Source organism: Pogona vitticeps, chromosome 6 (assembly GCF_051106095.1).
Source record: "Pogona vitticeps strain Pit_001003342236 chromosome 6, PviZW2.1, whole genome shotgun sequence".
Classification (NCBI taxonomy): domain Eukaryota; kingdom Metazoa; phylum Chordata; class Lepidosauria; order Squamata; family Agamidae; genus Pogona; species Pogona vitticeps.
In genome coordinates this window covers 57,540,317-57,565,229 of record NC_135788.1, presented here as the reverse complement: position 1 = coordinate 57,565,229, position 24,913 = coordinate 57,540,317, and the positions used below count along the sequence as shown (strand labels likewise).

At 41.4% G+C, this 24,913-nt stretch overlaps 1 protein-coding gene across 3 annotated transcripts in view; it reads left to right on the top strand.

Moving 5' to 3' along the window:
- Window positions 1–24,913, top strand: part of CNTNAP2 (contactin associated protein 2) — a 2,051,986-nt gene that overhangs the window by 1,510,872 nt on the left and 516,201 nt on the right. For all 3 annotated transcript variants that reach the window (XM_073002555.2, XM_078377431.1, XM_078377432.1), the window contains exon 11: window positions 21,233–21,339. In XM_073002555.2, coding sequence (XP_072858656.2) covers window positions 21,233–21,339 — 107 coding nt within the window. The remainder of the gene's footprint in view (window positions 1–21,232; window positions 21,340–24,913) is intronic.

Below are 24,913 nucleotides of genomic sequence, written 5' to 3'. Positions count from 1 at the left end.
AGACAAAAATGTTCATAAGCTGCATCAGCCATCGATAGAACAATGGTCAATTCCAGTATGAACAATGTGATAGATTTAATGCCTCCCTCCTTTCTCACATGTTAACTTTTAATATATCCTTTATAGCCATAGGCAAATGTGCTCTTGTTCACCACACACTATTGTTGTTCCACAAAATACAGTTGAATCAAGCCCTTAGAACATAATCTGTGTTCCAAATAAAGGCAATATATTTCTGAAAAATTCACTCTTTTATATTCCAGTAATTTATCTCCCTCCTCCCCAACTCATCACATACATATTAGCAATTTCGTACATCTCATACAGGGTTAAATACCTTTTTTCATATGTTGTGGATATTCAATTCAAAACTAGTAATAGCTCATATTTTTCTTTCATAACGTAATGGATTTCTTAACTTGAAATGTCAGTAGTATATTTTATCAGCAAAGGCTCCTGAATTAAGTTCTAGTTTGCATTCAATTGGGAGCCATGCATTCTTCTGTCTGTAAGAACTGCCATTATCTTGTAAATCACTATTGCTTTTTCATTGAAATTTGTAGCATTCTGTCCAACTCCCCCATCATTCAGGAAAAGTTTATTTGCATAGCATAATTATTTATTATTGTGGTGGTATATGGCGGAATGCCCACATCACTCCTGCCCATCATATGGAGCTCATGTGCAGGAGCCTATGATAGGACAGGAGGGGTGGAGTTAGAGTGATAGTTAGACAGCTAAAGAGTAAGGGAGAGTTAGGAGATTGAATTGAGAGAGCTAAGACAGAGATTGGAAAGTTGGAGTGTTAAAGAGAATAGGAAAGAGTTAGAAGGAATAGTGAAAAGATAGTCAAATAATTGGTGATTATTGTGAATCACTATATGCAAGCAAACGTGTAATCAAACCCAAGTACTTTAATGAGAGATCTTAAACAGAAATAAAAGAACATCTGTGATTTACATCTGTGATTTACCAAATAAAAGATCAATAAACCTGTTGTATTGGCAGCACGCATCTGAGATACATATATTTGGTGAAGTGTGGACTAGATCCACTGGTGGCAGCATAAAAAGAGTAAACACATCCAGAAGGACCTGAGTGTTTGGGGAGAACAAACAGAGGACATTGAGTGGATGCGACAATTATATATATATTGTACATAATAATCTGTAGCTGGGGAAATTGCAATATAATTTCACACTTCTTGCTTAGATATTCCTCTGGTTTTTAAGCTATGATTTCTTTGTTACCCCCTTAAAACCAAAAATAATGGATTAGCCTGTAATTTAAATGTGACTTCTTTTTATGAGACTGAGAACCCAACATTAGTATATTTTAAGTAATTTATTAAATGCCAAGCTGCATTTGATAGGCAGAGGTTTTCATGTGCAGCATTTTGGGATGGTTTGCATTTAATGTTACTGAAACTAATGGAGGAGTCAAGTGTAGTTCATGAGTACGGAAATGCAGAAGAGAGAAATTCATATGAACTATGAGCAGATGCTATTATAGGCTCCTGAGAATCAAATAATTCTTTTTGGTTAATAGAAAGCCTCAACACAGAGTTTCCTGGAGACATCCAACATTGAAGCATTGGTATCGGCTCGATTTGATCCTCACTAGACATTCTAGCCTCCCTAGTATTATGATCACACACAGTTACCAGAGTGCTGATTGTGATACTGATCACTCCCTGGTGTGTAGTAGAGTAAAACTGTGAACAAAGAGATTGTATCACATGAAAAAGGAAGGAAGACCACATATTGACAACAACAAGACTCACGATCAAAGAAAAGTGGAGGAATTTGCTCAAGCACTTGAGGAAACCCTTCCAGGCCCTCCTGATGCAAATGCACCTGAATGATGGGAACATTTCAAGAACACTGTTTATAACACCACCTTGTCCACATTTGGCAAGAAGACCAAAAAGATGGCCGACTGGTTCGAAGCCCATTCGGAGGAATTGATGGCAGCCATTGAGGATAAGAGAAGAGCTCTAGCAGCATACAAAGCCTGTCCTAGTGAGTACAACTTCCAGCCTCTTTGAGCTGCTCATAGCCAAGTCCAACAGGATGCCAGGAGATGTTCCGACGATTATTGGCTTCAGCTCTGCTCTCAGATACAGATAGCAGTGGACACAGGTAACATCAAGGGAATGTATGATGGTATCAAGCAGGCTTTAGGTACAATAAAGAAGAAATCTGCTCCCTTGAAGTCTGCTACAGGTGTGATCATCCAGGACTGAGCACAGCAGATGGAAGGCTGAGTACAGCACTACTCTGAGCTATATTCCAGAGAGAATTTAGCAACTGAAGAGGCATTAAATAACATCGAGTGCCTGCCTGTCTTGGAAGAGCTGGACAGTGAATCAAGTTTAGCAGAAATAAAAGCGGCCTTGGATTCCCTCGCTTCTGGCTAGGCACCTGGGGGGAAGGGTAACATCCCTGCTGAAGTGCTGAAGTGCTGTAAAGAGATCATCACCACGGAGCTGTCTGAAGTCTTTTGTCTTTGCTGTAGAGAAGGTGGAATACCACAGGACATAAAGGATGCAAACATTGTCACATTGTATAAGAACAAAGGCAACGGGGGCGACTGCAATAACTACCATGGTATCTCTCTTCTCAGTATTGTAGGGAAGCTGCTGACCCGTGTTGTGCTGAAGAGACTCCAGGTGCTTGCAGACAGAGTCTATCCAGAATCACAGTGTGGATTTTGAGCGGATAGATCCACCACGAACATGGTATTTTCCCTCAGAGAGTTTTAGGAGAAATGTAGGGAACAACAACAGCCACTCTTTGTGGCCTTCATAGATCTCACAAACACCTTTGATTTGGTTAGCAGGGATGGCCTTTTAAAAATAATTCCCAAGATTGGCTGTGCACCTCAACTCCTTAACATCATCAAGTCCTTTCATGAGGAAATGAAGGGCACTGTAGTTTTTGATGGCTCAACATCAGATCCCTTTGACATCCGAAGCGGAGTAAAACAAGGCTGTGTCCTTGCACCAACCCTGTTTGGGATCTTTTTTGCTGTCATGCTGGAACAGGCCTTTGGAACTGCAACAGAAGGTGTCTATCTCTGGACTAGATCAGATGGAAAGCTCTTTAATCTCTCTAGATTGAGAGTGAAGACCAAAGTCCAACTGAAATGCATGTGGGACTTCCTCTTCTGAAGACCTCCAACAACACATGAATCATTTTAGCAAGGCCTGCCAAGAGTTTGGACTAACAATCAGCCTGAAGAAAACACAAGTCATGGGCCAGGGTGTGGACTCATTTCCCTCAATTACTATCTCCACGGAAGAATTGGAGGTTGTTCATGATTTTGTGTACCTTGGCTCAACAATCTCTGACACACTCTCCCTAGATGTCGAGCTGGATAAACGCATTGGCAAAGCAGCTACCATGTTCTCAATACTCACAAAAAGTGTATGGCTTAATAAGAAGTTGACGGCATACACCAAGATCCAGGTCTATAGAGCCTGTGTCCTGAGCACACTCCTTTACTGCAGTGAGTCCTGGACCCTTTGTGCACAGCAGGAGAGGAAGCTGAACACATTCCATATGTGTTCTCTCTGACACATTTTTGATATCACCTGGCAAGACAAAGTTCCAAATAGAGTAGTCCTAGAACAAGCTGGAATTTATAGCATGTATACATGTATACACAGTGATATCTACATTGGCTTGGGCATGTCGTGAGAATGGCTGATGGTCAGATTCCAAAATATCTCCTGTATGGAGAATTAGTGCAGGGAAATCATTATATATCCACATTCAGAAATCACAGAGGAATAGCAGCTTATCTGGAATAAAATGTATCATTACACAGTTGATTTTGCTACTTTTAGTATCCCCCATCTCTTTATAACCCGTTCACGGATTGCTGCCTTGTCTTGGCAAAGGGGCTTGAGTAATTCGGAAAAGCTATGGGCTATGTCATGCAGGGACACCAAAGATGGACAGGTCATAGTGGAGAGATCTGACTAAATGCGATCCCCCTGCAGCAGGAACTTGCAAGCCACTTCAGTATCTCTACCAAGAAAACCTCATGGACAGAAACAAAAGGCTAAAAGATATAATGCTGGAAGATGAGGCCCTCAGGTCGGAAGGCATCCAACATCCTACTGAGGAAGAGCGGAGGACAAGTACAAGTAGCTCCAGAGCTATTGAAGTGGTTAGGCCAAAGCCGAAAGGATGCTCAGCTGCGAACATGTCTGGAAGTGAAAGGAAAGTCCAATGCTGCAAAGAAAAATAATGCATAGGAACCTGGAATGTAAGATCTATGAACCTTGGTAAGCTGGATGTGGTCAAACAGGAGATGGCAAGAATAAACATTGACATCCTGGGCTTCAGTGAACTAAAATGGACAGGAATGGGCGAATTCAATTCAGACAATGATCATATCTACTACTATGTGCAAGAATCCCATAGAACGAATGGAGTAGCCCTCATAGTCAACAAAAAAGTGTGAAAAGCTATAATGGGATGCAAACTCAAAAATGATAGAATGAGTTCAATATGAATCCAAGGAAGACCTTTCACCATCACAGTAATCCATGTTTCTGCACCAACCACTGATGCTGAAGAGGGTGTCTTATGGACTTTTTTATGAATCAAGCATCCTTGTAGTGCTGTGACTATTTCTTGATATAGATTGAGAGCCTTTTCAGGGGAACTTGATTTCAAAGGGGATGCCTGCACTCTGAGACAGCTTTCTAAATGCAGGAATTCAGTTATAATATACTCTGCTTTGGCTGACCATCTCACCCGAGATACTCCAATTGCACTGAGTTGTGGTTCATAATCTGCTTGAACATTCTGGCTCTGACCAGATAGTATGGTAATCAAAGGGAGATGGTCACTCTCTGTGCGTGTACCAACTTTGAAACTGAGTACCAGATTTAACAGGTCATAGGAAATGATAGAGTAATCAATAACTGAAGCACCACACCTCAGGAAGTATCTTTCAGGAAGGTATATCTTCAGATCTATCCCCTTCCACTCCTCCATTTAATAACACTAAATCCAAGCTTTTTATCATCCGTGAAAAACATAGACCAGAATAGTTACAAATCTCATCTTTGGACTGTTTAACAGGGATTGGATGTCCCATCTTCATTTCAGGAGTATATTCTATCTATCTATCTATCTATCTATCTATCTATCTATCTATCTATCTATCTATCTATCTATCTATCTATCTATCTATCTATCTATCTATCTATCTATCTATCTATCTATCTATCTATCTATCTATCTATCTAGTGCCAAAGAATGCTCCAGCTACCATAGAATTGCACTCATTTCATACGGTAGCAATGTTATGCCCAACATCCTGCAAGGTAGGCTTCAGCAGTATGTGGACTGAGAACTTCCAGAACTACAAGCTGGATTTTGAAGGGGCAGAGGAACTAGAGACCAAATTGCTAACATGCACGGGAATATGGAGAAAGCCAGAGAGTTCCAGAAAAACATCTACTTCTGCTTCATTGACTACCCAAAAGCCTTTGACTGTGTGGACCACAGCAAACTATGGCAAGTTCTTAAAGAAATGGGAGTGCCTCACTACCTTATCTCTCTCCTGAGAAATCTATATGTGGGACAGGAAGCAACAGTTAGGACTGGATATGGAACAACTGATTGGTTCAAAATTGGGAAAGGAGTATGACAAGGCTGTATATTGTTTCCCTGCTTATTTTATATATATGCAGAATACACCATGCAAAAGGCTGGACTGGAGGAATCCCAAACAGAATTTAGATTGCCGGAAGAAATAACAACATCAGATATGCAGATGATACCACTCTGATGGCAGAAAGTGAGGAGGAATTAAAGAACTTCTTAATGGGTGTGAAAGAGGAGAGTGCAAAAATGTTCTGAATCTCAACATCAAAAAAACTAAGATTGTGGCCACTGGTCCCATCGCCTCCTGGCAAATAGAAGGGGAAGATATGGAGGCAGTGACAGATTTTACCTTCTTGTGCTCCTTGATCACTGCAGATGGAGACAGCAGCCACAAAATTAAAAGACGCCTGCTTCTTGCTGCCAATGGCCTGCAGAGTCAAAGCTATGGTTTATCCAGTAGGAATGTATAGAAATGAGAGTTGGACCATAAAGAAGGCTGACCGCCAAAGAATTGATGCTTTTGAATTGTGGTGCTGTAGGAGACTCTTGAAAGTCCCCTGGACTGCAAGGAGAACACACCTATCCATTTTGAAGGAAATCAAGCCTGAGTGCTCACTGGAAGGACAGATCCTGAAGCTGAGGCTCCAATAATTTGGCCATCTCATGAGAAGAGAAGACTCCCTGTAAAAACCCATTGTATTAGGAAAGAGAACGAGAGGGATGGACAGTGTCATCGAAGCTACCAACATGAATTTGACCAAATTCCGGGAGGCAGTGGAAGACAGGAGGGCCTGCCGTGCTCTGGTCCATGGCGTCTCGAGTCGGACACAATTTAACGACTAAACAACAGCAATATCTCCTTATATTCAATCTAAATGTATATAGCTCCAAATGAAACCCCATTGATTTTTCTTTGAAGGCATTTCATGCCATCAACCCCACTGGCTCCAGGGAAGGGAGATAGATAAAGAATAATTTATTACAGAAATGCCACCAAACTTTGCCTAAAAAGAACTTTGGCCCTAAAATTGGTTCAGAAAAATACCCTGACTACCAAAGCATTTTAATAAGACTAATGCCATTTCTTTTTGGGGTTCCAAATATCACTAATTTAGGGGCAATCACAGAAACATTTGGAAAGATAATAAATCATATACATGGCAAATGGGGTCTATCAGAATCTCTTTCACATCGAAGGAGACAATGCTAAAACACTGTAGAGAAGGCTACTATATCCTAAGCTGATTTACAGTCAAAGATACCCTTTCCCTTGAGCCCCAGTCAGCATAGCCCATTCAGCATAGAGTTATAATTTTTAAAAAAGTAACAATGTTTTAACCGAGGAGCAGAAACTGTTGACCTGTCTGAAGATTTAAAATAGATCAAATACATTGAAAAGACTAAACTTGTTTATCTTTAAAGAGAATTGTCAGTTAAAGGGGGGGAGAGGTAATAGTTGCTTTGTTAAAAAAGCCATTTGAGAGGGGAGAAACTTCTGAGTTTCTGGCTTTCTGGCTTTCTTTCTTATAAACAGGTATTAGCACAAATATTCTAAACATAAACATTGAGAGCTGGGAAGGGAGATCTGGACTTTTCACTTTGCCAGTCAGGACCAAATAAAATGACTCTAAGGAAGAGAATTTTTTAATTCCTCCTTGGCCAGACAGACTTTTAAAAGAGCTTCTATTTCTGGTATAAAATATTTACAGTTATTATGTATAATATCAATGGGATATTTGCAACTTGCAACATCCTCCTCATTACTCTCCAGGAGCAGGTCATTGATTGTATGGGGCTCTGACAAAGTGATTACGTCATGGGGCAAAGGCCTGTCTGAATACTATTTCACAGCAGATGCCACAGACATTTCTAGCAGGTTGAAAACTGCAGCCAGAGAACCGGATTCTGTGTTCTTGATCATCTCTTCTATATGAAGCTGTTTGGGGAGTTTAAAAGATGGGGAGCAGCTCGAGGGACTTTGTTGTCTTTTCTTCTTCCCCATTCTGAGGCCAGCAAGGGAGTAACAAGATTAATTCAGGGCAAATCAGAGTGCGTCGGGGAGTGGCCTTCAGGCTGAGGGGAGATATTCAGCACAATTCAGGCTGGAATAGTATAGCTGAGGATTTAGCCAAGTGATGTTGAGCTGCACTTGCACCCACCCATATTCTGAAGTACAGAGGTGAATGGCAGAGCTTGATTTGACTATGGGCTTGGTGTTATCTTCCCTCCTTCTTCTGCTGATATCTTGTTAGAGTTATGTGGCTACACAAGAGCAAAAGTTAAAACAGACTCACACATTAGTCTTCAATAATAAAACTGTGGGTGTTAGTAAGTCAGTTGAATTCAGGGCTACCTACATTCAACAGGTTATCAGCACCTCCTCCACTGAGGGAGACTGTAGCTCTATGGTTCTGGTAGTGTGGCTCTTTACTTTAAAAATAAATAAATTAAAACTAACCTGAACTAAAACAGAAAACTGTTTTAGTTTTTGAGATGCAAAGAAAACAAGCTTTTAAAATCTTAAAAATCTTGAAACAGTGGAGACCCTAACCTGTGCATCCGTTCTTGTTGGCTATGTTCCCAAAAGCTAATGTGATAATTGGTTAAATTGTCGTACTGCTCTAACTGCTAGGAAATTTTTCCTGATATTCAACTGAAATCTGGCTTCCCAAAATTTGAGCCCATTGTTGCGTGTCCTGCATTCAGGTGATGATCAAGAACAGATCCTGCTCTTCCTCTGTATGACAGCCTTTCAAGTATTGGAAAAATGCTCTATAGTTTTTTTTTCTCAAGGCTAAACATTCCCAGTTCATTCATGCTTTCCTCATAAGGCTTGGTTTCCAGTCCCCTGATCATCCTTGCTACCCTCCTCTGAACTTGTTCAAATTTGTCAGCATCCTTCTTGAAGTGCAGTATCCAGAACTGGACATAATACTCAAAGCGAGGCCTAACCACTGCTGAATAGAGGGGAACTAGCACCTCATGGGATTTGGAAACTATCCTTCTGTTAATTCAGCCTAAAATAGCATTTGCCTTTTTTTCTAGCCACATCATACTGTTGGCCTGTATTCAGCTTCTGATCTACAATGATCCCAAGATAATTCTCACTCTGGAGTGTCCCACATGTTACCTTTTCCTAGTTGGAGAAGGAGCCATTAAACATCACTTCTGAGCATACGGCAATTGAACCTTGAAAGGTGGTGAGTGCTACAACACTGGAGGCATTCAAGAGAAATTTAGACAATCACATAGCAGATATCCTTTGATTTGTATTCATGCTCTGACTACAGGGTTGTACTAGGTGGCCTTATAGTCCCTTTCCAGCTTAATGATTCTATGATTCTATAGATATAGATATAGATATAGATGAAGATACAGTATAGAGATAGAGACAGAGATATAAAAAAGAAAAATGTTTTACAAATCTGGATGGGGATAATTAGCAAAAGCATGGGTAGAAAACATTGATTAGATTGGTAAGACCCATTAAGAAGGTAAGGTTAGAATTCATGGATGTATAAGTTAGGTTGGGAAGATTATGGAAGGAAGCATTTAAATGTGGGGAAACCATTAACAATTAAGGCGTAGGATTTAGAAAAAAGTAGGTGATGTATAGTGGGATCTGGATAAAAAGAAATGTACAAGTAAATATTTTAGCTGTTAGGGAACAATAAAGCAGAAATCTAGTAAAAGGTTGAGAAGAAAAGTATAAAATTATAGATTTGTGGGATCTAGAGAAGGAGTAGAAAAGTTAAGGTGGGAAGAGAAGTAGTTTTTACATCCTTTCCAAGGGACAAATTGGGATGAAGGTTTTTATACAGATTGTACTAACATCATCATCATCATCATCATCATCATTATCATGAAGAAGAAGAAGAAGAAGAAGAAGAAGAAGAAGAAGAAGAAGAAGAAGAAGAAGAAGAAGAAGAAGAAGAAGAAGAAGAAGAAGAAGAAGAAGAAGAAGAAGAAGAAAAATAAAGGCATATAGCCTGGTCTATATTTTTTTCTTTAGTAAAACCATTAACAGTGCAGGTAAATGAATATGCTTCTTTTTGACTATATAACAATAGGTAGATCAAGAAGAAATTCATAAGATAATTGTATTCACGAAGGCAAATAAGATAATTATTGAAAAATTAAGTGAAGGAATAGAAACATAAAATAAGGTGAGGAGCGAGGAGAGTTCAGGGATGGCAATTGAGATTTGATCCTGACCTCAGAAGACTATGAAACCAAAGTTGATCAGTGGAAAGAGAGGGGGTGGGAGAAAACAGTTAAGTGTTGGGATGGAAATGGCTGTGTGTGTGCAGGAGAAGATTTAAGGATGAGAGAAAGATTTGTTATATGTATTGTTGGTATATTGTTGTTTAATTGAAGTGCATACAACTCAAGACAAGAAAATGAAACCCGAAGTAACTAGCTACATGTGTGTGGTTTTTTTAAGATGGATTGTTCTGCATTACTGCTTTAACTGGATTTTTAGTACTACTTGTGCTTTCCATTTTTGTGTTTTCCACTTCTCAGAGTGGCATTGGTTGTTTTTTAATTGCATATCCTTAGCTATAATATTGCGTTTTAATGATGTAAGAAGCCTCTTTACTCTTTGTTCTTACTTCAAATATTGTCTTTTAATTATGTTAACCACTGTTGTATACTCATTGTTTTCACCTTTAAATATTCTCTCTCTTTTTTGGTATTTTACAAAAATACAAAAGCCACCTTGTTGTAAGCTGCCTTGGGTCCTTTCAAGGACAAATGCAAAAAAGTAATTTAAATAAATAAAATAAACTTTGAGAGATAATGATTAAACAGATAAAAGTATTAGCTTAGAATGTTAGAGGCCTAGGACCAAATGTAAAAGAGCAATAATATAGAATGTAATGAATTGATGCAGATATTGTGTTCTGGCAACAAATGCATCAAAAAAGAGAAGGAGTAAATGAGCTTTAATGTGATTGGATTGATATCTATGAAAAATACATTTGTTATATCAATGTCTAGGAGGTTAGCAACACTGATATCTAAAATATGTGAATTTAAAATTGACAAAGCAGAAAGAGATACGGTAGATAGATACTTGATATTGCAATGTCAACTGAAAGAAGAAAAATGTACCCTAGTGAATATTTATGCACGAAATGAGAAACAAGAAGAATTTTATGTTACAGTACTGAGCATAGTTGATAAAGTAAGGAAAGGATATGTTATAATGGCTGGTGATTTTAATATGGTTATGGCCAAATTTAAAGATAAGATAAGACTACAACAGGAGGAAAATAAAAATAGATATGCAATTTCTTGCTGTTTGGTCGTTAAGTCGTGTCCGACTCTTCGCGACCTCATGGACCAGAGCACACTAGGCCCTCCTGTCTTCAGATATACAATACTTGATAGTTAATTAATAAAATAGACTTGAAAGATTTATGGAGAATAATGAAAGGGGATGAAAGGAACTTTTCCTTTTACTCATCAGTTATAAAGTCATACTCAAGAATAGATTTTATATATGTGTAGCTAAAGAAGTACAGTGGTGCCTTGCTTGACGAGGATTATGCGTTCCGTTCAAATTGCTGATAACCAAAATCCTCGTCAAGCAAAATTAAAAAAACCATTGAAATGCATTGAAAACTGGTTCAATGTGTTCCAATGGGCGAAATACCTGCTCATTTTGTGAAGATCCTCCATAGGGCAGCCATTTTCCGGTGCCTGTAAAGTGAGGAATCCATCCTAAAGCACAGCGGGGAGCCATTTTGTGCAACGGGTGGCCATTTTAGAGCCGATGATCAGCTGTTTTAAATTCATCATCTAGCAAAAAAATCAATTCCCGAAGCAGGGAACTGATCATCATTAAGCGAATTTTCCCCATAGGAACATCATTTTGCTTTCGCAATAGCGATCGCAAAAACTTCATCGTAAAGCAAGGTAATCATTAAGCAAGCCACCACTGTACTGTCAAATAATAAACTAGGTAATCATTAAGCAACGTACCACTGTACTGTCAAATAATAAACAGTATACATTATTAATAATATAAATAAATAATATAGAAAGAGATATACAAATGTCAGACCACATTAGAGTACATATGGAAATTATAGTTAAATGTCACTATAGAGAAGCAAAAAGATGGAACATTGATGTCAATATCTACTATCATAGACACACAACTGGTAAAATTAAAAAAATTGGAAGAGATATGTAAGATAAATGAAGAAGGGGAGGGCAAACTAAGGTCACATGGGATGCTATGGCATCAGTCACTAGAGGAATGGGAATAAAAGGGGCATATACACTTTTAAAACATCAGGAAAAAGGATAACAAGTCAAAACGAAAATATTACAGAATTAGAAATACGGATACTAAAGATATGGTGGAATTACAAGAAAAGAGAAAAAAAATTAGAAGGGATCCAAATGGAAAGAATAGAAATAAATTTAATTTACTGAAATAGTGATTACTTCTAGTATAACAGCAAAAATTCCAAGCTGTTAGCAAGATCTACCCAACTGAGAAAGGCTATAGGCAATAAAGGGGAGATACAGAATGATAAGGGTAAAAGGTGTAAAAAAATGAGAGAAAAACTAGAAACATTTCAGAATTTTTTAAAAAAGTTATAAACTAGTGACAATCCATCTTTAGACAAATTTAAATAATATATAGGGAATAATAATATTTTTAAAATGCAAAAAGAAGATAGTGAAAGAATGGAGCAACTTATTACAGAAAAAGAAATAGAAGAGGCTATGGATAAATTAAAGGTAGGGAAAATGTCTGGAACAGATGGTTTAGGTCCAGAGTACTATAAGGTATTGACAAAACTTCTTATACCTAAATCAAAGTACTATTTAATAAAATTTTAGAAGGGGAGGAAATTCCCAATCAATCAATAATAGTATTATTAAACCCCAGTAAATATGCAGTGAAAATAGAGACATATAGACCAATCTCACTCATAAACCAAGATGCTAAAATATTTACAGCAATTCTAGCTAATAGACACAATAATTTTATTGGTATGTATATTGACAAAGATCAGAATCAATTTTTACAAGGAAGGAAAATGGCAGATTTGATGACAAGAGTATTTAATATAATGTATATAGCAAAAGAAGAAAAAAGTAAAGCAGAAGTGTTAGTGTTAGACATTTTCAAAGCATTTGATTTGATGGAATGGGATACATTAAAATATGTCAGAGTATAAAATTTACAGGCCTGAGCAGAACAAATGTCCTAATGAGCAGCCTTGATGTTCAGGTGTGTCAAAATGCTGAGTCACTGTGACTCAGGAGGGCTGGCTCAAAGATGATGCAACATCTGTGCTGATTGGACACAGCCAGAGGCATGAGTGTATATATGTGGACTGTGCAGAGAAGATGTATTCCTGCTCTTCTGGTGAATTCATGGTGTCATGCTGTCGCTCTGTATATCTGTAAATATCCTGTAAATATACGTCCGGTGGTGGAAGAAGCTGATCGTGTCTGTGTGAGTCATTTTGCCACAAGGACCTTGAAGTTACTCTGCTGAAACTTTTCCACATGTTCACACACTGACAAGGGGTTATGGGTCCACCCTAAGTTATGCATTATAGGTTGTACATTATTCGTAAGTTGTGTGGTGGTGTGGTTGTGAGGCGGAGCCAAAGGGGCTGCTGAAGAGACAAGGCCTGAGAGAGAGGTTCAGTCAGTTACAGTCAGAGTCAGCGAGAGAGTCAGAGTCAGGGAATGAGAGTCAGAGTGAGCTGGGGAGGGGATAGTTTTTGGGGTTTTGTGGCAGAGTTTGAGTGATTAGGCAGTGATTAGTCAGAGTGTAACCTGTGTTAATTAATACAGAAGGTAAAATACTGAAGCTTAGTGAAACTTAAGAATGTGCTTAAGAATTATACCCGAAACCACGTGTAATCAATAAACCTGTTTCTGTTAAAAAGTCAGTACTGGATGGACCTTAGTCTTTCAAAAGAAAATTAAGTTGATAAAGAGATCAGCCGGTGGCAACGTGTCATAGGGCATGCAGATACCTTTGTGAGCTCTGTGTTTGGTGGAACAAGCAAGGGCCACGGGTTAAATACCACAAGTATTATATTCAACAAAAACAGTTCAGGTTCATATGGAAATATAGAGGATAATTTTTTTTTTGTAAAAACTCATGGACTATTTTCCAAAAGCTCTTAGCTTCCCTACAAGCCTACCACGCATGATAAAAACTACCTTCTTTTGATTTGCATTTCCAACATTTGTTTAGAAGTACTTTGATATATTTTTGATAATTTTTCAGGTGCCATATACCATCTATAGAACATCTTATACATATTTTCTTTGTAATTAATTGCTTTTGTTAGCTTAATATTATCTTCCCATATTTGTGACCATGACTTTAAGTTAATATTGTGGCCCACATTTTGGGCACATTTTATCATACATTCTTTTAACTATTTCATCTTGCCTTTTTAATTCTAGTAAATACAACATTTTAATCAGTTTTTCCTTTACATTCAGAAGCATCTTATTCAGTGGTGTCTGTTCCTTAAAAAAGCCTACTGCTTTATCTCTTGTATATCTTTAATCTATTTGTGTTTTTGTTCACCACTTGAATATTGTACCTAGTTTTTCCCCTGATTTCATACTTAAGACCTATTTTAACAAATTTACAGTAAATCTATATCTCAAAGGTTTCTTCTTTTCCATTAATGTTGGTTGTATAAATGCTTCCATTGATAAGATCCATTCAGGAACTTTTTGGTAATTTTCTTCCCTAATCTTGGTCCATACCCAGTTTAAAGTTTTCCTTATCAGATGTTTCTTAAATTGTTTATTGTCTTGCTTTTTGATACCATGGGCAGGCATGCCATCCTAGATTTAGATCATATCCTTCTAGTTCTAATATTCTGTCATCTTCTAAAACTATCCATTCCTTTATCCAAACTAGAGCACAGGTTTTATAATATAAAAACCAATCTGGAAGTCCAAAGCCTGCTCTTTGTTTTGGATCTTGAAGTACTTTGTTCTTCGTCGCAAACTCTGTGAATGCACACGATAGGGTTAAGTCCGCACCTGCGCCGGACCTCTCGGAACATTCTAGAGCTTAGGAGAAAAATTTTTGAATAATTAGGTGTTGCCCCTACAGTGCAAGCTCTGCCCGCCCAAAGCCTCAGTTCCATTTTACCGCCTTCGCGTACGGAACTTCTCGGCTAGAGCTCTTATGTTCAACCTTTTTATGTCCTGTCTGGCTTGACTTTGGCTTTTTCAAACGACTATTCTTACTTGTTGCCCCTTTTTTCTGGACTTACTTCATTGTGCTTGGACCTCGGACTGTGTTTCGACTACATTTTCGGATTTTCCCGCCTGGCTTTGTTCGCCACACCGTGCGTTTCTTCCCCTGCACTCCCCAGTTTATGTCCTCCCCGGGATTCCTTAAAAGCTGCATCTCGTGTAGCCGTAAGCTACCCTCATCGGACGGCCACGAGTACTGCCTGCTCTGTCTGGGTGAATTGCATTTTGTGCGGTCTTTCAGGGAGTGCAAGAAACTTCCACGGGTGTCCCTGAGAGCTAGGCAACACCAGCTCAAACACCTCTTGTGGGACTCTGCTCTTTCGGCTTCCCATCCTAGCACAATGGAGGTATCCCCTTCCCATCAGGCGGCTACCGGGGCGAGTGATTCTACCAATCCACCCCCCTGCCACCTCCTAAGCCGGGGAGACCCGCCAAGAAAGCAGCCCGTTCGCAATCTAAGGCTGCCTTACCGACGTCCGATGTGCCTGTTAGTACTTCAAAGGCCGTCTCAAAGGAGGCTCCTCCCACCAAATCCTCTTCTAAGCCGGCTAAGCCTTCTAAAGAGCCTGCTAAGAAAAAAACAGAGAAAGCGCCCAGTAAATCTAAAAGGGACAGAACTCGTGCAGGGCTGAATCTCCACTGCCCGATCACTACCGCCCTTTACTCTCCCTCTTCCCCCATCCTGGAAGAGGTTGAGAGCGCGCACGACTCAGCTGCAGATGACGGGGACTCTCTCCCGCACCGACGACCACGGGCAACGGTAGAAGCACGGAGCCGTTCGCCTAGTCCCAACCCGCTAGATGGCATACCAATATCTAGCGCAGGTTCTGCCCTTCATAGCCCTGTTTCCACCGGGCGGGCGTCCTCAGTAGCTTCCCGATCCCCCACTCCAATCTCACCACCTCGGAAACGAACAGCCAAGACGAAGCATATTTCCCCACCTCGCGACAAGCGCCGCCATAGGGAAATAATAATCTTACCCAAGCGTCAAAGGGACAGAGCCTCCCGGGAGGACTCTTACGTTATTGATCTTAGTCACCATCATCGGCGCCGACCAAGGGACACTGATTCTGAATCCCTTTCTGACGAAGCTACTTATCGCTCTCATAAGAGAGTGCGTTACATCTATGCTTCCTCTTCTTCACCATCTCCTTCCCCTCCTAAACATCGGGGTCAAGAGGGGTCCAGAAGCCAAAAGCACATGAGCGAAGCTAAGAATGGTCGCTCCAAGGCGCAGACTACCCTCCACCATGCCACCAAGCCTTCTGCCTCTTCAGGCACGTCAGGCAAACATTCTTCGGCTGCTCCAGCATCATCAGCAACCACAGGAAAAAGCAGAGCTCACGGGAAGAGGCAAATTTCTCCACCACTCCCTTCTCTTCCGGATGAGAGGGGATCTTCACCGAGCTCAGTGGCACCCACCACTGCTCCCATTGAAGAATCTGACAATGAGTCTATTTCTGCTGCCCCCTCAGAATTTGGAACTTCAGATATTCAAGCATCTGCCTCTTCTGAGGACTTCTCTTCCTACGTTCAGATGGTGTCACAAATGGCTAAAGCTTTGAAACTTGACATTGAAAAGACCCCCCCCCTCCGCGGAGGATCTGGTCTTTGGCATTGTGGATAAGGACAAAGCACCCCCACTCAGCATTGCTCTTATTCCATCCCTGCTGGCCACTATCAAGGAATCCTGGTCCACCCCAGCTACCTCTACACAGGTCACCCGTAGAGTCGAGAATTATTATAAAACACATGGGGAAGAGGCAACTTTTCTAGCCAAACACCCAGTGCCTAATTCTATCATCGTTCAGTCTAACCAATCTAAGACTTCTTCGACAGCACAGATCACTCCCTCCAATAGGGAAGGTAGAAAGCTAGATGTTCTCGGAAGAAAGATCTACTCTTTCACCTCTTTTCTTATTAGGGTAGCTAATTACCAGGCAGCCATGGCAGCATATCAACACCAGCTCTGGGAGAGAGTGTTACCTATCCTCCAAGAGATCCCAGAGGACTTTAGAGTTCCCTTGCTCAATACATTTGAAGAGGCAACTAACGTAGCCAAACACCAGCTGTTAGCCTCTCGTCATTCTGCTGACATTGCTTCCAAAACCATGACGTCTGCTATCATATTACATCGCCATGCTTGGCTCCGTTCTTCGGGCATCAATGATGACGCTAAGAATCGGATTGAGGCCCTCCCATTTGATGCCACGGGAGTATTCAATGAGAAGACTGATGAATCTATGGAAAGCTTTCACAAAATGAAAAAGACAGCGAAGTCCTATACCATACATCAGCAGCCAAAATTTCAGTCGTTTCAATGGTGCAAGCCTTATACCACACAGAACTACTTACCTTCCACCTCGCAAACTTACCGTTCATTTAAACAGCAGTCTCAGTCCCGACTTCCTCATGCTTCTGCTGGGTCTCCCTCCTTCCGTCCTCAGGCTCAGGGTCAGAGACGTCACTCATACCGTCCTCCTGCCAAGAAAACCAGACATTATCTTTGACTCCACGATCAATTCCATACTTCACCCCCCTTACATCCGCCTAGCTCCGTTCCTTCACAACTGGTCTGCCATCACTACCGACAAGTGGGTCCTCGACATAATTCGCTCCGGCTATCGTCTAGAATTCCTAGAACTCCCCCCCCTCGGTCGCATCAAACATACCAGTTTCAACCCAGACCTCCAAATGGAAATTTGCAATTTACTCCAGAAACATGCAATAGAACCAGTTCCTCCAGACCATGCCACAAACGGGTTTTTCTCAAGATATTTCGCCGTTCCCAAAAAGGGCGGGGGCATCCGCCCCATCTTAGATCTTCGAAAGCTAAACTGCTATCTCCTTGTAAGAAAATTCCGCATGGTCACGATGGACTCCATTCTCCACCTCCTTCGTCGCGGCGACTGGTTCACCATCATAGACCTTCACGATGCCTACTTCCATATTTCTATTCATCCTCATCATCGCAAATATCTGTGCTTTTGTTTTCTAGACACAGTCTATCAGTTCTCCGCCCTCCCCTTCGGTTTATCTACCGCCCCTCACACATTTACAAAGTGCATGGCCCCAGTCGCCGCATACCTTCACATGCACAACATCAACGTCTATCCTTATATAGACGATTGGCTTATCGTGGCAGACTCTCCGGAAAACTCAGCTCGCAGCACTGCATTCGTTTTGGAAACCCTCCAGTCGCTGGGACTTCAAGTGAACAAGTCAAAATCCAACCTCCATCCATCACAAGTCATAGAGTATATAGGCACCTCCATCAATTCCATCACAGGGCGCATCACGCTTCCTCTTCAGCGCATTGCCAAGATTTGTCGAGCTGTCCGCAGGTTTCGTCCCCACAGGACAGTGTCAGCTCGTCATGCGCAACATCTCCTCAGCCTTATAGCCTCCACCACCACCGCCTTTCAGCACGCTCGGCTAAAAATGAGATCCTTACAGGCATGGTATCTCACAGTGTTCGACCCACTATCCGACGGGCCGCACAAGCGTCTCAGAGTCACACTGGAACTCTGGCGACAACTACAGTGGTGGACATTTGCCCCCCATCTTCTCGTCGGTCGCCCATTCCGACCGCTCCATCTTACAGCGCAGGTAACAACAGATGCCAGCCCTGTGGGCTGGGGCGCTCACTGCGGCAACCACAAGATTCATGCCCTCTGGTCCAGCACAGAGCGAAAACTTCACATCAATCAGCTGGAGATGTGGGCGGTCATCAAAGCTGTTCGAACTTTTCTTCCGCTTCTATCAGGACAAGCCGTTCAGGTGGTTACAGACAATACGACCACAATGCATTACATAAACAAGCAGGGAGGCACCAGATCCTTCCGTCTTCTTTACCTAGCAGTTCTTCTGTGGGAATACTGTTACGCCAATCACATATTCCCAGTGGCCGTCCACATTCCGACTTCCGACAACCAGCTGGCAGATGCTCTCAGTCGCCTGACTACACAGACACACGAGTGGGAACTCGACCAGTCTGTATTCCTTCAAATTTGCCAGAGATGGGGACACCCACTCGTCGACATGTTCGCAAGCAGCACCAACAAGAAGTGCACCGCATACTGCTCCAGGGCGGGCCGTGGCCACGGCTCACTGGGGGATGCACTAATGGTCCTTTGGGAGAAAACGCTTCTCTACATGTTTCCCCCTCTTCCTCTAGTTCAGAGAACCATAGTCCACATTCGCCAGATGTCAGCAAACGTCATTCTCATCGCACCTTTCTGGCCACGCCAAGCGTGGTTCTCCACACTGAGGAGCATGGCAGCCGACTACTTCGAGCTACCAAACATCCCTCATCTACTAACCCAGAACAACGGCAGTCTCCATCATCCAGATGTCCAGTCCCTCCACCTGACAGCCTGGAGGATTCTTCCATGATCAGAAGTGTCCTGGAAAAGGCCAGAAAACCGTCCACTAACACTCTATATGCTTACAAATGGAAGAACTTCTGCAACTATGCGTCCTCTAACGGTTTTTAGCCTTCCCCAGTCTCCTTATCCGATCTCATTCATTACTTAAAATACCTGTTCGACCTTGGCTTGTCGGTTTCTACCATCAAGGTCTACATATCGGCTATTGTGGCGCACCAACCTCGTGATTCCCATGCAGCTAGGTCTTTCTCGCACCCTACTCTAAAACTTTTCCTCAAAGGGCTCTCCAATCTTCGCCCTGCAATCAGATCGCCGCTACCTCAGTGGTCGCTTCACCTCGTTCTCCATGCTTTGGCACGACCTCCTTTTGAGCCGTTGGCATCTTCGGACTTCAAACTCCTATCGTTTAAGACCCTCTTTCTCGTCGCCATCACCTCGGCCAGATGTGCCAGCGAGTTAGCAGCACTCAGGGCAGATCCACCGTACCTTCAGTTTTTCCTTGACAAAGTGGTACTGTACTTAGACTCCACCTTCTTACCCAAAGTGGCATCCACCTTTCACCTTAACCAACCCCTGGTTTTACCGTCACTCTTTCCTAACCCGTCTTCTCCAGCCGAAAGACTACTTCATAGCATGGATGTGAGAAGAGCATTGGCTTTCTATACCTCACGGACTAAGGACTTCCGTCTGTCTAACAGACTCTTTGTGTGTTTCCATGGTCAACGAAAGGGTCATGCGGCTTCGTCTCAAACTTTGTCCCGCTGGCTCGTTTCCACTATTACCCTTGCCTATGAGCTTGCAGGCAAGACTCCTCCTGCTTCTATCAAGGGTCACTCTACACGAGCGATGTCCACTTCTACCGCCCTACTGAGAGGAGTGAACCTAACGGACATTTGTAGAGCTGCAATGTGGTCCAGAGCCTCCACGTTTATAAAGCACTACAGCCTGGACCTCCGAGCCAAAAGAGAGGCCAAATTTGGGAGAGCTGTTCTTACATCGTTACTCCAGTGACGGCCCTCCTCCGGTAAGATAGCTTGCTAGTCACCCTATCGTGTGCATTCACAGAGTTTGCGACGAAGAAGAAGAGGTTACTTACCTGTAACCATAGTTCTTCGAGCAAAACTCTGTGAATTCACACGTCCCGCCCAGCCTCCCCTCTGTCCGTCACTGCTTAATTGGCTCTATGTATATAGGAGCTTACCTCTGGTGGATAAAATGGAACTGAGGCTTTGGGCGGGCAGAGCTTGCACTGTAGGGGCAACACCTAATTATTCAAATTTTTTTCTCCTAAGCTCTAGAATGTTCCGAGAGGTCCGGCGCAGGTGCGGACTTAACCCTATCGTGTGAATTCACAGAGTTTTGCTCAAAGAACTATGGTTACAGGTAAGTAACCTCTTCATTTTTATTCTAGTTTTTTCCCTTGCCAGACAAACATTGTTATTATTTTTCTTCGTAAATTCTTGAAGTATTAATTGTTTTGTAAGAACTGGTATTGTCAGAAAAACAAATATTTTAGGTAATATATTAATCTTCACAGCTCTATATCCTCTGTTAAAACCTAAAACTGCTTGTGCTTCCTATATTATAATCTCCCCCTTTAAAAAAATTCTGATATAGTAGTAGTTAAGAGAAGTAGAATGTATGTACAAGCTGTAAAACATAAGGATAGTTGAAAAGTGGGGAGGGAGGAGAAGGAAGAAAAGAAAAATACCCCACATAGCATTTTTATCAGTCCTTCTTCCCTAAAACCATTGCTCGTGATTTGTTAATAGAATATTCATCCTGTGATGCATCATCTTCTTGTGCACTTGCCATGTTCTATCATGAATATTAGCCTGCCTAAAGCTGATAATAATTAATTGCCATATTGTGACAGATTGGCTGGAGCATCCTCAAAATGCAGACACTCTTTCATCCTTATTCACATGTCATTGTCTGTCATCCAAACAGGTGTGTGCCCAATCACTGTGAGCATGGAGGCAAATGCACTCAAACATGGGACAACTTCAGTTGCACCTGCGATGGAACTGGATACACTGGAGCCACATGTCATAACTGTAAGTGAAGCCTGGAGTCTGGGTTGCTTTCAAGTGCAAAATTACCAGCCATGGTCAAGTCAACATTAAAAGCATTATTCAGTCCCAGATTTAAGGGCACTAAAAAGTAGGTCTAGAAAGAAAACTTTCTAAATTCTTGGACCTTATTAGCTGATGAAGAATTCTGAAGGCCAATGAGATTCATGCCTCCAGATGTAAGACAAATAGCCTTATTTCCTACCTCAAGGTCTCTATAATTCATACAAAATATCTCTAGGATCCCTTTCCTTTGACAAGCAAACACAGAAGAACCGATTGATTGTTTTAAAAGGTGCTAGCAGCCCATGAGGTGATCTGGATTCTTAAACAAACTAGAATTTAATATTAGCTTTGGGCTATTTATACAACTTGTCAGTTGTCTGGTTTTGCACAAAATTTGGCATGTTTCCACAAAACATGTTATTCCCAGATCGTGCTTAATTCAATTCATTTCAATGGGTGAAAGTATTGCTTTTGGCCCTAGTTAATTATGGATGTTTTGTGAATTTTGAAATGAATCTATTATGAAATGTGGAAAAGAGAAATTAAGTCAGCAGCCCCTCCCCCAGCAATCCTTGGACATAAATTTCTGCAGTCGTAAGATCGAATACATGCGATGGAGTAAGCCCCCGTCGCTTGTACCAGCTCCCGCCAACCTAGCGGTTCGAAAGCATGCAAAATGCAAAAATGCAAGTAGATAAATAGGTACCACCTCGGTGGGAAGGTAAACGGTGTTCCGTGTCTAGTCATGCTGGCCACGTGACCACAGAGGATTGTCTGCGGAAAAACGCTAGCTCTGTGGGTTGGAAACGGAGATGAGCACTGCTGCCCAGAGTCTGACATGATTGGACAAATTGTCAAGGGGAACCTTTACCTTTTACCTTTAGTTTTTCTGAACGAACACATGAAACACTGCCCTGCAAACCAGCCTCCCCAAATGGTATTTTTTTTTTTAGGTTCTCCTCTGAAGGTGAAGGGAATTAGCTTTAATAACTTGTTTGTTGCTTTGCATTATTTTCTTTGTTTTTATTGCTTGAAACAGAGGTTATTAGCTATCTTGTATACAATGTAGGGAATATGAAATATATGAACATTTTAAATAGGCGAACAAATAAATAAATAAAATCATTTTTAATATGTAGCAACCATATCAGTCCCACCACCCTCACAGCTTAGAGGGACGTGGTGGCGCTGCAGGCTAAACCACAGAAGCCTGTGCTGCAGGGTCAGAAGACCAAGCAGTCGTAAGATCGAATCCACGCGACGGAGTGAGCTCCCGTCGCTTGTCCCAGCTCCCGCCAACCTAGCGGTTCGAAAGCATGCAAATGCAAGTAGATAAATAGGGACCACTTAGGTGGGAAGGTAACAGCGTTCTGTGTCTAAGTCGCACTGGCCATGTGACAACGGAAGATTGTCTTCGGACAAAACGCTGGCTCTATGGCTTGGAAACGGGGATGAGCACCGCCCCCTAGAGTCGAACACGACTGGACAAAAATTGTCAAAGGGAACCTTTACCTTTACCTTTACCCTCACAGGTGTGCTTGGTGGGGACACAGGAGAGGGCTTTCTCTGTCACTGCTCCCAGACTCTGGAACACCCTTCCTTCTCTCTCTCTCTCTCTCTCTCTCTCTCTCTCTCTCTCTCTCTCTCTCTCTTTAAAATTTATTTTATTTTTAAACTACTAGGGATAGGGTAGGGAATACAAAGGGTGAAAGGAAGTGGAAGGGATGGAAAAAGGGTTTTGAGGATAGGAAAACACAGAATATACAGTCATCCAATCTATTCATATTAAGTATACAAGCATGCAATCTATTCATTTTTCAATAAAAGATCAACTTTCTACTTCTTTATTTAAATGTTTGATTACCCTCTAGCTTTCCACTTACAATTATGTTATGATTTGAATATAAGTTATTCCAACATTATCAGGAAACTGAGACCAATTGTAAAATACACCCCCTCTTTCAATTTCCTTTTGTCTTGGACATACATTCAGCAGGCCTGAAAGAGTATACATTTCAATCACTTCCCATATTTTCTCAATATGCTTCTTTTGTTTCTGTGACTCTATTTTCTTCCATTTTTTGGAAGGGAAGGACAAATCCAGGACATTAACCTGATTTTTAACCCCACATTTTCTTACTGTTGTAGCTAAATAGCTTACTGGGTAACACTTAATCCCCTCTAAATTACCTGGCATCGCACTCAATAAACACAATTCTGGAGTTAATACAGGTTCCTTTAGCTGTTGTTTAACATCTGATGATTTCTCTTCCATCAGATCTTTGATCTGGCTGAGATACTCATTTACCTGCTTAAATCCTGTTATTATTATCATTTGCATGGTAACTTGCAATTCTTTATCTAACAAAGTCTCTGACAGTTGATATCTAACTTTTTCAGGAGCCATTTTCATCTTTCCAGTGAGTATGATCTGTATAAATAATGCTCTTTAGTTTCCATTATTTTATCAACAGACCAAACCCATCATCCTCAACCTCCCCTTGATACTTCTTCTCCCCCTTACCCAGATATTATAGTATATAAATCAGCTTTTAGTCCAATAATTTAAATTACAGCCGTGGCAATATTATCAGAGTCTTACACAGTCCAGCCAAGAAAAAGTCCAGGCTAAACAGCAGACACAGGAAGTCGATCTCTCCAACAGATGTTGTTATAATCCGTCAGACTCCAGTCCTGGTTTTGTAAGCTCCTCAGCCTGTTCAGTTATGTGTCTCCAGTTATGTGATTTCCAGACTGGGTTTTTTTTTTACTTCTCAATGTTTATTCCTCCTTGAAAAGCCCAGCAAGGTTCTGTTATGAAAGTGCCATTCATCAAACTCCTCAGTCTATTCAGTTAGGATCGTATTGCTGGTGATTCACAGTCTGTTTTTTTTAACTTCCAAAAGCTTATTTCTCCTTCTCTGAAAACCCAGCATGATTTTGCTATCAGAGTCCCACACAATCTGAGGAAAAAGATCCAGGTATACAGCATTCACCAAGTTTCAGTCCCTTAAAGCCTGTCCAGTATTATTTTCTCTGGGATTTTTTCCAAAAACACCAGATTTTTCTGTCTCATTGTTCTCTCAATTTGACCTTGAAGCAGCCTGCTGTTTAAAAGTCAAGTTTCCTTTTGTTTTTGAAGGTGCGGGCTGGCAAGCCAGCTGCGCCGCTGTTATCTTCTTTCGGTCAAATATTTTCACTCTCATTTTTTTTTCATTTTAATGAGGTTTTTCATAAATCAAAGGCTTCCACTTACTTTGTTATTGTATATTTTCGGCCATGCTTCTTGTTCTCTTATCCTCAGCAGCGGAGTTCTCCTGGCTGATCTGCCAAAATGGCTTCCCGTCTTTGGTCTGTGCTTGTGTGAATTTTCAGAAGGAAGAAAAATCGAGTTGCTGCCCAATTTTCTACCTTCTGGAGCTCACCAACTGCTTCAGGGAGACCTCTCCTGGTCTCCTCTTCGATCCTCCATTTTCTAGAGGGATCCCAGACCTAACGGTTCCAGCTTTTTCTGGGAGCTGTTCCCAGAAGCTGCTGGCTGCACCACGACAAA